Source organism: Strongylocentrotus purpuratus, unplaced genomic scaffold (genome assembly GCF_000002235.5).
Source record: "Strongylocentrotus purpuratus isolate Spur 01 unplaced genomic scaffold, Spur_5.0 spur5_scaffold_5, whole genome shotgun sequence".
Taxonomy (NCBI): Eukaryota; Metazoa; Echinodermata; class Echinoidea; order Camarodonta; family Strongylocentrotidae; genus Strongylocentrotus; species Strongylocentrotus purpuratus.
This window is the reverse complement of record NW_022145611.1, coordinates 22,788,022-22,801,685: the sequence shown is the minus strand read 5'-3', so window position 1 is coordinate 22,801,685 and position 13,664 is coordinate 22,788,022. Positions and strand designations below refer to the sequence as shown.

The 13,664-nt window shown below is 34.0% G+C and overlaps 1 protein-coding gene across 1 annotated transcript; it reads left to right on the top strand.

Moving 5' to 3' along the window:
* The first annotated feature begins 645 nt into the window (after positions 1–645).
* On the top strand, positions 646–9,262 carry LOC579153 (syntaxin-5). Its single transcript, XM_779284.5, has 9 exons — positions 646–877; positions 1,589–1,840; positions 3,853–3,923; positions 4,709–4,764; positions 5,365–5,477; positions 5,980–6,108; positions 7,099–7,168; positions 7,673–7,907; positions 8,476–9,262. Exons 2-9 carry the CDS (start codon positions 1,778–1,780, stop codon positions 8,633–8,635), a joined length of 897 nt encoding a protein of 298 aa, XP_784377.4. The 5' UTR covers positions 646–877; positions 1,589–1,777; the 3' UTR covers positions 8,636–9,262.
* The last annotated feature ends 4,402 nt before the right edge of the window (positions 9,263–13,664 follow it).

Sequence of the window (13,664 nt, the reverse complement as noted above, 5' to 3'; positions counted from 1 at the left end):
ATTCTATGAAGACATTTTTCCTCTGGCATCCTTTTAGATAATCAAACAATGTAGGAATATACAGAATATAGAAGGATAAAAATCTGCTTATTTTTACGATGAAAAATGTGTTTACAGTGAAAATCATAGGAGGCTGCAACTCCCTCCTCCAAGAATTTTAAAATTCAATACACTATTTTATGTCGCATAGAAATTATGTTTTGTAATATATGGTCTAGAACTCTAGGCCTACATCTAGACCGAAAGCTTCAGTCTCTGATATCGACGGTTATTCCGCTGATCGAGATTGCATCTGGCTCCTCTGACTGCAAATGTCAGTTTTATTAAAGAAATGACCCATATCAGACGGTTATTTCTGTTTTGTCTACATCATGCTTTTTCACTATTGAAATTGCCTTGATTTTTGTTTTAGTAACTAAATTATTTGATTGTATACAACGCTAATGATAATTTATATACCTAGTCTATGTATGATTGCATTCTCCAATACCCTGCTACAAAGTGCTACATTGATATTGGAAGGTAAAAAAGTCGTTCCTGTGAGAACAGACAGAGAGAGTTTGCTTGAGGACGGCTTGGTTTTATAAGAGACTATCCCATGATACACTCGAAGATTGCTACGTCAACCACTCGGACTCGGATCGGAGTGCATATTGTAAATTGACAACTGTACAGTACACATCGCAGCACCGGTAAACTTTATACACTCAACACTGCATCTATTTCAAGATGTTTGCATTTTAGATTATAACATTAACAGTTACATCTACTCTACATGCTGACAAAGTTATTGCCGTGTAATTTGTCAAACACCTGCATTTGTCTGCTTCAGAATTAATAAAGAAGTCGTTTGAAGGATTCACATAAACCTGAAAAAGTAAGACCGTTGTCACTATTTTTGATTCATGAATGCTCAATTTGACTTTTCCTTATGCCAATGCCATGGGATTATGTTGTGCCTAATACTATAGACTGTGTACGAAATATCATGAATTGACTAACTATGATGTGTACAGTAGACTATATAATAAGTTCTTAATAGAAATCTATTATCAAATTCATGGTCTAGATCTAATTAATTCTGAAAATTTAAACATGGACTGTCAGTGTCACTGTCATCGAGCGTTTACACAGTAGGGGCGCTTGCCTTGTCCGAGAATAAGGGCAGAGCTACCAAGTGTCACGCATTATGCGTGACGTCACACATTCGAGGGTCTGAAAACGCTCTCACGCATGACGCGCGCATGTGCTCGATTTCGAAACGTACGCTATACCCTGTAATGTCACGCATACTAGCTTATCTTTGAACTTGGCATCTTGGTAAGAGTCGTCCGCATAAACAAGGACATCCTAGTAATTGCAGACAAATTGTAACCTAAAAAATAAGGTGCGGACATTTTATTTCTTCGGTGCCTTACGGGTGTAGGGTTCCCAATCCGCGCGCTGGCAATGCGAAAAACGGATCCAGCGTAATAAAATACTCTTTGAGAGCCTGTGAAAAGGTTCTTGGGTTGACGTACTGCTTAACCATAGTATTGTAATTACTGTTATTCATTATTTCCTCAAATTTTGCATTGTTTCCCCCCAGATCTTGGCAATGCCAGACACCACCAATGTACAATAGGCATCGACACCCTTCAACTGAAGACAGCAGCAGCGGTCAAAGCAGGTCTACCAGTAGAAGTGGGTACCACCAGCAGCGCAGCGGTTGGACGGTCACTACTCACATCCCCCAGAGACTCTTTCCACAGCAGGAGGAGGAGTGGACACCGGCGACATGACTTGCCGAGACCGCACCCAGGAGTTTCTCTCCACGATCAAGTCCATGCAGTCAAGACAGGTAATTGTTGCATCTAGTAGAGAATTTCTTTTTGAAATTAATCCAGGTTCTTGAGGAACTATCGGTAAAGGGAAAATTGATGCATAACAAAAGCATACAAATAGCAGTAACCATGGAAGAATCCTGGATCGATGAACAGGCTATAAGACCTACAACATTGTGTATTAAAGTAAAGTAAAGTATAAGAATATTTTTCAAAATACCAACATGATTGGCTTTAATGCTATGTTGGTTTTTACTAAAGCTTTGTATTGTTGCTTTAAGCCATAAGGTCATTGCACAGTGAGTTGATTTCCTTGTAGCTCAGAGCAGATGGTATACATTTGAAATAATATATGGTGGTCATTGACTCATTTTAATTGTTAACATTTCTTGTGAAAATGACTTTGAAATTCTATGATTTCAAAGTCCACAAAGAGTAGATAAAAAAAAATTGAAATTGTCCTTGTTGCTATATTTTATACTTGTTTATTGTTATTTCTTTATATCTACATGTATGTTGAGTATGATGTGTAGGTTGGATGACTGATAATAAGCTTTCTTTACACTTGGGAAAAACAGAAAGCATTTTATTTTGTTCTAAAAGTAGTTCTAAAAAGTCATTTGAATTCAAAGTGACACACAATAATCAAGCAATCAAGAGAAAAGAGTCTGTGAAGTATTTAGGCATTGAGTTGGCTAGCGCAATTTCATTTTCATCTTTAGTAGAATCAGTTGTAAAAAAAGCAAATTCTCGTCTGAAATTTTTGTACAGATATCAAAGTTGTATGGATTTAAAAGCAAGACGTACACTCTGTTTTGCTCTTATTCAATGTTTATTTGACTATGCTAACCCTGCATGGTATAGTAACATAAACAAGTCAGATCAAAAGAAGTTGAAGATTATACAGAACAAAATGGTGAGATTTATCAACTGTTCTGGTCCAAGAACTCATGTTGGCTACAGCGAACTTTCTAAAGCTGGTTTTCTTGAAGTCGACCAAAGATCAAAACAACTCGTATTGCATCATGTGCATAAAATATACCATACTAGGTCGAATCATTATATTCGATCCAACTTCGATCTTGTTACTGACGTACATGATTATAATACAAGAAATAGACGATTCAACTTTAACTTACCTGAAAGAGTAGGTAGTATTGGAAATTCGTTTTATTACAATGCCATAAAACATTGGAATTCCCTTCCCAATGGTGTAAAAGAAATAGGAAACTATGATCATTTTAAGAGGAAATTAAAGGAATACCTAATACTTGACAGTCAGAGAAGAGAAGTGAATGACATGTTATATGATTGAAATTTTTATTCTTCTGTCGGTTCATACTTTTTCATGTTGTATATACTTATGTTTTCGTACGTTATAGAATTTCTACAAATTCATCATTATTTTCCTCTTCTTCCTTCTCCTCTTTTTCTTCTTCTCCTTCTTCTTTTTCTTCTTGTACTTAATATCATTTCTATCATCAGTTTAAATGTTGTTATTATTATCTTTAATAAGTAGTTCTTTTAATTTTCTTATCTGTCTGTAAATATTACTATTTTAACTTATTAATTTTATACATGTCTGTAAGGGACCCCACTGGAAATAAGCTCTCGAGCTTTCGTGGGTTATCCTGTTCAAGCTGACTTTTTTTTTTGATCTGTTATTATTGTATATTGTTGTATGTTGGAAGCTTGTCGAATAAAAATCAATCAATTAATCAGGTATTATCAGCAAAGTTACTGCAACATGGCAATTTCAGTAGTGTTCAGCTTGCATAATCTCTAGATGAAGGTGATCCTGGTATATGCTTTAATCTTAAATTTAGGTTTTCAACCTTGAGATTGCAAGCTGTTTTATTTGAGAATAATTTTCTCTGCCAAGTCGTTATGTTATTGAATTATCCATACTATACGCTTTATTATATATGTAATACATGTAATTAATATAAGTGATTTAGGACATCGTGTACATGTCCAAAAGAGATTCAAAAAATTACAAGAAAAAAAATGAACATATTCTATTTTACAGGGCAATGGAGTGGCAGCCAACAAACTGAATGGAAAGCCACAACAATACACAGATTTCATGAGAATTGCAAAGTAAGTTTAATACTATGACATATTTTGTTACAAGTTTGTGGACAGTATCTGAGATTGTTATTCAGGAACATGAGAAATTGCTAATTTTTTTATTGTGAAGTGACATAATTAATGTGATATTAAAAGGATCAAGTTGATTTCTTTTTTGTCTCGTGGTCCTTCATTTAATTTTCTCTCTCTTTTTACTTTTTTCTTGCAACAACTGTCAATGTACATTTACATGTGTCATGTACTGCGCATATATACATAATTTCTTCTCTTCTGTCTTCATTGCTGTTTCTTTTCTTCTCTTGTTTACCTGAAACACGATGCTACGATTACTTGTTTATAATCATTACATTAAAGAGAAGGTTGAGTTCTGGGAAGAGGTGAAAAATAATTTGTGAGCGTTTTCATTCCTATTACATGTATGCAAATGTGGAAGAACATCAGATAAGACATGTTCCCTGAAAAGCATGGCTCTTCAAATGCCTTCATATTCTAAATATGTCATGTAACATCGTAAAACTCAGGGGTAGGATTTTTACGCCACATGTTTGTGCAGTCCCATATACATCTTTCTGTGTACAGTGTTTGTAACTTTACCAAGACTTGGCCAAATTTCTTATCATTTTGATGATTCCAAAACCTTGCAATACACACAAATTCTTATATGCTAGATGATCAACCTTTTCTGGTCGATTCCACACCGTTTCTTTCACGATGCAATCGCATGACTAGAACTCGACTTCATCTTTAAAACTGAAATTGATTTACTTATTATCTTGTTCCTATTTCCATTATAGAAAAATTGGCAAGGATCTCAGCAATACGTTCTCAAAACTGGAAAAGTTAACATTATGTGAGTAGATGCTTTTCACTTTTCTTCATATTTAGATTTACCTAACATTGATGCCATAGCCCTTTGTTGTTAATATTTACAACTTTATATAAACAAAATATAAGAAATATCATTTTGAGAAGCAGTTATGAGGGTCTCAACTGGGAAGAATGAACTTCTAGAATAAAATGTATTCATTTGCAAGAAGAAAAAGTTATCTCTTTGTAAAAAGCTTAAAACTGAAAATGCTTAATTGATTTGAATTGCAATGCTAGTTGTGCACAAGCTGATATATGTTCACAGAAGTGTGCACTGGTCATGTCATTAGGGACTTTTAGATTTGCGTGGACTGTTACGTGTGACGTCCATTCAAGGCAGTGCATTAAAAGGACGTCGATCGTAGCATAGACCTATTGTTTTCGTGCGAATCTAAAAGTCCTTATTTTTGAGCATGCACCATAATGATAGAAATGTTGTGGTTACCATAACATATATATAGCTGTTTAACCACAGGCCAGAAACCCTATTAAGATATCAAAAGGAAAACTGCACCTTCAAAACAAATCCTTTTTTCGAATGAAATATGATTAATCATTATTTTGTTTTGTTTCTTTCAATCAGTGGCAAAAAGGAAATCTTTATTTGATGATAAATCAGTAGAGATTCAAGAACTCACATATATCATCAAGCAGGACATCAACAGTCTCAATAAACAAATTAGCCAGTTACAACAGGTGAGAAGAAAGAACATTCTAATATCATTCTTATTGTGTCAAGATTTTTGAATCAAGAACATGTAACATGAGTGTGTCTTTCCAGAAATGCATATTCATTTCCATGCCTCACCAAGCAAACGTAGCAAACTTGTGCTAAAGGCATAAGATCTTCAGGATTTTGTCTGTTTGTCCTTAACAGGTCTTGTCTATCACAAATAACTTGAGAATCATTTCAAGGCTTTCATTGGTAATAGTACTATGCATCTGCATAAGGAGATGATTTTAATCGATGTGAAGAAACCAGGTTGGAGTGTTAAATGTAAATTATATAAATTATCGGTATATCATTGAGATAAAAAGAGATGCACATTGATACGAAAGTCACATTTCTGCAATGATTCTTATTTAGTTGATATAAAACTGTAATGTTGTATCCTATATTATTAGAAAAAAATAATCTAATTTGTGTATCTTGATGTTAATTAAATGTTTTCTTTTGTTTTGGTGTTTCTTCTTTCAGCATGTAAAAGGAAGCTCACAAAATGGCCGTCACATGAAGTCACATTCAAACACAGTTGTTCTGTCCCTTCAGTCAAGACTAGCCAACATGTCAAATTCATTCAAAAATGTTCTAGAAGTTAGAACTCAGGTAAAGTGGATCAACTATTTATAGGAATATTTACAGGAATTGTTGTAAAGTTACTTCAGTCATACGCAATTTCTGTTGGATATGGATTTCAGGCTTAGTTTTAGTGAGTGAAACTTTGAATCTGAATTTTATCTGCCAAAGTTGTCAAGTTAAAAAGCAATTTGCTTACATAATAGTAACATGTTTGTAGAAATATAGAATATATAGTAAAATACAATGTATTAGTTATTTAGTACACTGTAGTTAACTCATCAACAGAATCACTTTAACAAAATACCTGCCATTTCTTGTTATGAAGATAGAGACAATTTTTCTTGTAAGCAATTATACGTTCCATATTTTCTAAATGTTTAAGAGCCCGTAAAAAAAGAACAAAATAGTAGAATAATGTTTTGCATTTTATAAGTAAATATAAAATATTTTGCTAAAATAATAACTGTATCGAGTATTGACAAAATAGAAACGATTAGGAATGAGAGCTTCTATAAAAAATCTTCATCTGTGAACAAAACATTACGTATATTTTGCCTTTCAACTATGACAAAATTTGTAGAGTTTTAGAAATTAATGAAGTGATGAAGATCAGTAAACAATAGATTTTCCTTTATTGTTTTCATCATTGGAAATGTTACAAATTGTGCTGTATGCCAGAAATTGTCAATATTGTCTTTCAAAAACCCTAGGTACTGAATTTCTCTAGCTGTTGTAAGGGATAGTAATAAGTAACCTTCTATAGCTACGGGGCATGTTATTTCTCTTCTTTTTTAATCAACTTTTTTATATCATATTTCTTATGCTCCTATCTCATCAACTAATTTGACTTTTGTTAATGGGCGTTCCTTATTCCACCCATATCTTAAAATATCTGAAACACAATTTTTTGGTAAGACGAAATAATGCAGAGGAAAATGTTGTTTAACTGATTCCCCTATGGCTTTGGAGTTTTTCTTGTGATCATCCTTCTGTTAAAATTTGTTTCTTTCTCTGCAGAATTTGAAGGAGCAAAAATCAAGAAGAGAACAATTTTCATCAAGTCAGACGCCATCATCGGCCCGATCAAGTGAGTTTTGTAACAATTTAATTTATGATAAAAATTGTAAAATCCTAGCCAGTATTCTGAAATTGATGTTATCTTTTGTGTTTCATTGCTTCCTTAACATAAAAGATAACATCATTTTCAGAATATGGTCCCGTGAGCTATTGTTGTGATAAAACTCTTGTTTTATGATAATTCAAAGCAGTATTTTGGTGCTATATGGCTTCATATTGCAATGCTTACTGCAAATAAAAAATCATTCATACAGATTCTGCCACAGACTTGTTGATATCTAAAGTTCAGTATATTTTATGCCTCCCCCTCCCCATTGTGAACTGTTTTAAAGACCTCACATTTACGTTTATTCCTGTTACTAAGGCATGGTAACAAAAAGTATTATCATCTTCGATGATTTACATCAAAAAGTTTAATCCATAGTGTACACATACAACATAAGATTTGCTCCTTCTCCAATATTACTGAAACATCCTGCTAGTTGTCACCTTTCTCTTTCATACTCATTGTCAGGTTCAGTACTGGATGAGCAGCAGTCAAACGGACACATGACCATCGACATGGGCGGCTTAGACGGCGGACCCAGACATAGAGGGCAGCAGTCCATGCAGATGGTGGAGCAGCAAGATAACTACATCAAGAACCGAGAAGAGACCATGCACAACATTGAGAGCACCATCGTAGAGCTGAGTGGTATCTTCCAACAGCTTGCACATATGGTCAAAGAGCAGGAGGAGCAAGTTCAAAGGTCAGTCAGTTATTTTTAGATTGGATGCTTTCCTTGACCTTGAACTTTCCTATCATTATAACTTGAGATAAAGAACAACAAAATGTATGTTAAAAGAAGATATTAGAAGTTTATAGGATGAAATAAACCAGATAATATAATGATTACCAATTGATTTTAGCAGCTGCATTTCTTGTTAAGTGAATAGGCGTGTACCCATGAATAATCCAATCTTCAATTATCTAGTGAACCAAAGAGAGAGGACTGTACATGTACATGTAGGACCTTACACTCAAGCATTTACTTTTCATCTTAACACTTTCAAGAGTAGGATGCACAAAGTGGTCTGAGATCAAATCCTAGTCACTGATTACTCCTCTTCAGTTTTAGCAATTTAGTAGCTGTAGATAGGGTCATGAAAAGTGTATGGTTAATGTGGTAGAATATGAATGCATGAACATATTCATGTAAATGTACCCTAATGTTGTTTGTTAAATGTGTGGTTTCATCTAAATGTATTATTATTCATTACCCATCAGCCTACATTAACACATATTCTCCATTTTCTATTTTTGTCATTCCTGTGCAGGATTGATGGCAATGTTGATGACACAGTGGCCAATGTAGAGGCTGCCCATGGAGAACTCTTGAAGTATTTCCAGTCGGTCACGTCCAACAGGTGGCTGATGATCAAAGTATTTCTAGTCCTCATCGTTTTCTTCATTGTCTTCGTCGTCTTCGTGGCTTGATGATCGGCAGCCGCGTTCTCTTCCAGGACGGACATATGCTGCTGTTCTGTTGCAGCCAGTGCCTTGGATTTGTAGCGAAGAAATTGAATTAAAAAAATAAAAACGCTTTCAACGCGAGATATTGGAGTAGAATCATTTCTGCATTGTTCATGCGTAATTTTGCCAATGAAGGACAGGAGGAGGATATCATGATCAATGAATATCTGGATGTGTAATCACCTGTTTAACCCACTGGCTATCGGAACTGGTTGGCTCCTGCATGAGAGCATAAAGGAGTAGAAGAATTTGGTAGTCAATGGGTTATAGACATAGAGTGCTGGAGGACAGGTGACACAAATGACAGATTGGTAATCATATTTATAGTCTTATTACACAGACTTTTAGTAAAATTGAGCAGGTTCTAGGCAAAATGCCTCAATCTGACTGCTCGCATGTATCCAAGCTAATATCAATCTCGTCTTTAAATGCAATGTACGCATCTTAATAGACATGGATATCTGAAAGTATTCATGATGGGTAGTTCGTTCAGATTTATTCATAATATCCCATGAAGTAGTTTGCAGGTGCAAACCCTTGTTATATATGATTCTGGGCCTGAGCTGTCTCAGGTGTACAGGAAAATCTACATGGGCCCTGTAAGATAGATTCTTGCGCCATTTTATGATCACGATATTGATCTGACGATTACAAATCTGATCGAGGCCCAGCTAGAAAAGATTCTCTGCCTGCAGACTATATAAGACCTATGGTGAACCATTTTGTATACTGTAAAGAAAACCTGAAACTTTCACAACGTGACATTTTCATGATCCGTTAGGAACAGCCATTTCCGTCTCAAGGAACTTTAGCAAACTGGAAAAATTTAGCATTGCTCATGATGTTAATCAACAATTTTGAAGTATGAAACTTTCTTAGTAAATTTCAACATCACAATGCATGGGAATGTTCCTGGTTTAACAATATGGTGAATACATTGTTTCAATGTTGTTGATTTTTCATTCCCACCTCTGATGAAGTCAATATGAACGTTGACCGATAGCTTCATTTCGCTTTTAATGTCGGCACCTGATTTGATTGTTAGTAGCTGCCAATCTCTTTATTCAGTATTACGATAGGATTAAATGTAAACATTTTGATCAGCAATTTCCAAGCCTTAATTTAAGCCCCATTTTGATTTGTGTCATTTTCAAGACTTTCCAGATTATATTAGTATATTAGTATATTATGAAAGCACTTTGGAGCAGGAAGTATCTCTATTGCATTTCATTTTCACTTCCTTGTGACTCACCTTTGAGAAATCAAGTGTCCTGTTAATAATCATTTCCAGAATATAATCATATGCTTAGCATAGAACAGTATTGACTGCATAAAACAATTTATTTGGAAATCAGGAAGTACATGTACATGTACTTCCTATGTTTCCATGGTAACATACGTATAGAATTTCCAAATTTTGCACAATATCTCAATTCTGTGCTTGAACTTTTTTTTAAATTTAAAAGATATCTTTTAAATCTAAGATTGTATTCTGTGTTGATGTAACAGTCACATATGTGTGATATCATCATAACTAAAGAGTAGGCCTAGTAAAGAGATAATTTATTTATATTAAAATTCTTATCCTTTAAATTTTATGGTAAATGTATGATTTGTGCATTGATATACTATTATTGCCTTATCTTACAAGAACTGAATTACTTGCAATACAAGTATTAATATGTACACTGTATAAGTAACAGGGAGATCACTTTGTAGTGAACATATGAAAATTATTGAAAATAGGGAGAGTAGGTTTTAATGAATGTATTTCTAAAAGCTTCCATCTCTATGCTTGTGTAGCTGTGTGTGAAATCATTGACATTTTATCTCATTCAAAACTACAATGGAATCTCATTATAAAAAGCTCTGTGATATAAATGATAATGAAAAAAAAAAAATGTTATTTTTACAGCGCACATATATATATATCCACCATGCCAGGTCAATGCTTAAGGCACTCCAATATTACCCTAGCTACAGGTACATGTATGCTAGGCTACCGATTTCAGTGCTCACAGCATTTAAGGAATTCATTCCTACTGGTAGTCTGGTACCCATTTAACACCAGGGTGGAGAGTGGCAAAAATAGATTAGTGCCATGGCAGAACTCAAACTGTGAACCATGTGAACCACAATGACATATCCACTAGACCACGACACGTCAAAGGAATTTTGCTGATCCCACTTCTTTGTAGCCTATTGTTTTTATGTTTTGCTATAACACTGTAATTTCCTTCTCCCACAGAGATTATTCTAATGAGATTCCACTGTACATGCTATTTCATAACATGCATAACTTGTGTCATTGAAATCTTCATATAGACGAAGAGAAATAGGGATGATGTCTGTATGAAATTTTTTTTCCTATTAACTGCTTTGTGTGAAAACTTTACAAACAAAGAAGGTGGAATTATGAAAATGATTATGTCATATGGATGTCCAGTTTCGGTTAGTAAATTCTATTTGTAAATAAGAGTTTAACCATTATTTTCAATTATCTTGATATTTAGTTCATAAGTAAATTGTTTCAAAGCATTCATCATTAGATTATAGTCTTAATTCTTGAGATATTGTGTTTTTATAACCATTGATGATGTGAGCACCATGACAAAATGTCTAACATTCCACTGAATGTCAAGAAATGTATGATGCTTATTTTTTAAGCAGGGGTGGCATTCTGTTAGTAAAACAATGTTAATTTTCATAAAAATCAATATTAGGACAAGTGATTGGTTAATGCCTGTTTAAGCTGGCTGCGTATGCGTACAGTTAAAAGAGACATCTACGCTAGCACCAATGGCAAGTGTTAGGTCCGTGCAATTTGAATTTGTTATGAAAAATAACATTGTGTTTCTTAAAAGATAAAATATAACATCATTTGCAGAATGTGGCCCCTGGTGTTTTTGCATTTGAGAATTGTTTCAGTTTTAATTTGAATTATTTTAAGTTGCACATTTTTAAAATACTAGACTTCAAGCAAGCAAATATTGAGTTCTTTCTCTATGGCTCTTTTATTTTACCATATTAAAGTGTCCAGTAAATATTTGCTTTGTTCCTCTCTTAAGGTCAGGTAGGTATGAGGAGTTGTAACCAACTTTGAAATCTTACAATAACAAATAAGAAAATAACTACAGGAGCATAAAAAAACACATATTTCCCACGCATGGGTGTATTTTAAGCTGTGGTTTTGATCTGAAAATCACATCTGTATATGGAAACACTAAAAATACAAGGGGCCCTAATGGTGGTTGTCCCCCCCCCCCCCCCCCCTATTCCCCATCCGTCACTGAAATAGCCCCTGTAGCACTCTTTAAGTAAGTGCCCTGCATAATTTGTTCCTGTTGATATATAAATAATTATGTTAAAAATGTTGATGGGAGTCCCTATAAAAAAATTTTTTTTATATATTTAGAGGTGATATATGTGCAAGGCTATACTTATGATTTATATTATTCCATTTGTACTTTAGCACTATAACCCCCTGAAAAGTATTTTTTGTGCCAATGGCAAGTACATAAATGTAAATATGCATCATCGTAGGACGTGGTAATCATTCCTTGTGAGCTAAACTCAGCTGATAATTAAGATTGCTTGCCTCATATCGATCCATATAAGCTAATCAAAATGCATGAAATTTTGTTTCCTTAAAATATTTGTGATTATACTTTTCAAATGGCTGGCTCTTCGTTGTTCCATTATATAAAAATCAAGTTCTTGTTTTTGTTACAAGTATTTAGTATGTGTATCAAAAGCAAGCAGGAAAACAAAGTGTAATGTATTTTGGAAGTGATATGTTCCAAAAGTAATTTCACATTGCCTCTATCATATTTACATTATGTATGCTTTCTTGCCTGTTAAATATTATCCTTACAACTTAAATAACTGGGAATATTTAAGGGTACAGCTATTATCCATGTTCAAGCACATTTTTGTTGTATTACCAACAGTTCTACTTGTGCTTTATTTCAATTTAATTGTTGTATATGGTGATTCTTGCTTTGTTAAGTTGTAACTTTTTTCTGAAGCAGAGTATCACATTAACTTTCTGTTGTCTTAGATACCATCATAGATGTTAGACTGTAGACCCATGTTAGTCTCCCTGTTAGTCTTCATATGCAGGCACGTAGCCACGGGGGGCATGTGCCCCCCCCCCCCAAAAAAAAAAAAAAAAAAAAAAAAAAAAAATTCCAGGATCGGTTGACCTTTTTTTTAGACCCCTCCCCAGGATGTTGATCGATTACATGTATGTGCCCCCCCCCCCCCAAACATCAAACTCTGGCTATGTGCCTGCTCATATGAACAATATTTGTTGAAGAATGGCCGATGGCATAGCATGCTCCTGGTATTATTCTGAAGCATAGCACCACTAATAGTGTTCTAGCAGTCTTTCTGATGTTGGAATCCCTTTGTTTTATCTTCATAACGAATAGAGAAGAAATGGCTCAATATCTAAACTTTTTTTCTTTAAGAGAGAATACGATCATTTGGACTTATACTGTAAATGTGGGATAAAAAACACAATTCTACATGTACTTCTTGATTAAGAGTTGATGTATTTATTTGCTCCCAAAAGAGTGTGCACTGATGTTTCATTTTGTTTTGTTATTTTTTGTTATTGATATTATTGTTATTATTTTTGTTACCTTTCTGTATCTGTATATGTGACGGCGACATGCAAAAGACGTTGCCTCAAAAAAGATTTTAAGAATACTGACCAATTATCTGGTTCGGATTGATCACTATAATGGATGTATATTCTACATTTCTCTAAATACATCCTAAACGTTACAAGCTGACTTGGATGTATTAAATATTACTTATACAAAAATTGTAAATTGATTGCTTCTTTGATGTATTTACATCTTATGTTAATATTTCAATGTAATATATGTAAAACTCAAAATATAAATAACTTGATCACTATCTTAAACTGTTGTGAAGTCCTTATTTCTTTGATTATTCATAAAACAACATATTTCTACAGAATGTG

What these genes read in the sequence shown, in the direction of transcription:
- LOC579153 (XM_779284.5), top strand. Translation starts at nt 1,778, where the DNA reads ATGACTTGCCGAGACCGCACCCAGGAGTTTCTCTCCACGATCAAGTCC. An exon ending in GATTTCATGAGAATTGCAAA is followed by an intron (nt 3,924 to 4,708) that starts GTAAGTTTAATA and finishes TTTCCATTATAG; the next exon opens with AAAAATTGGCAAGGATCTCA. An exon ending in TTCTAGAAGTTAGAACTCAG is followed by an intron (nt 6,109 to 7,098) that starts GTAAAGTGGATC and finishes CTTTCTCTGCAG; the next exon opens with AATTTGAAGGAGCAAAAATC.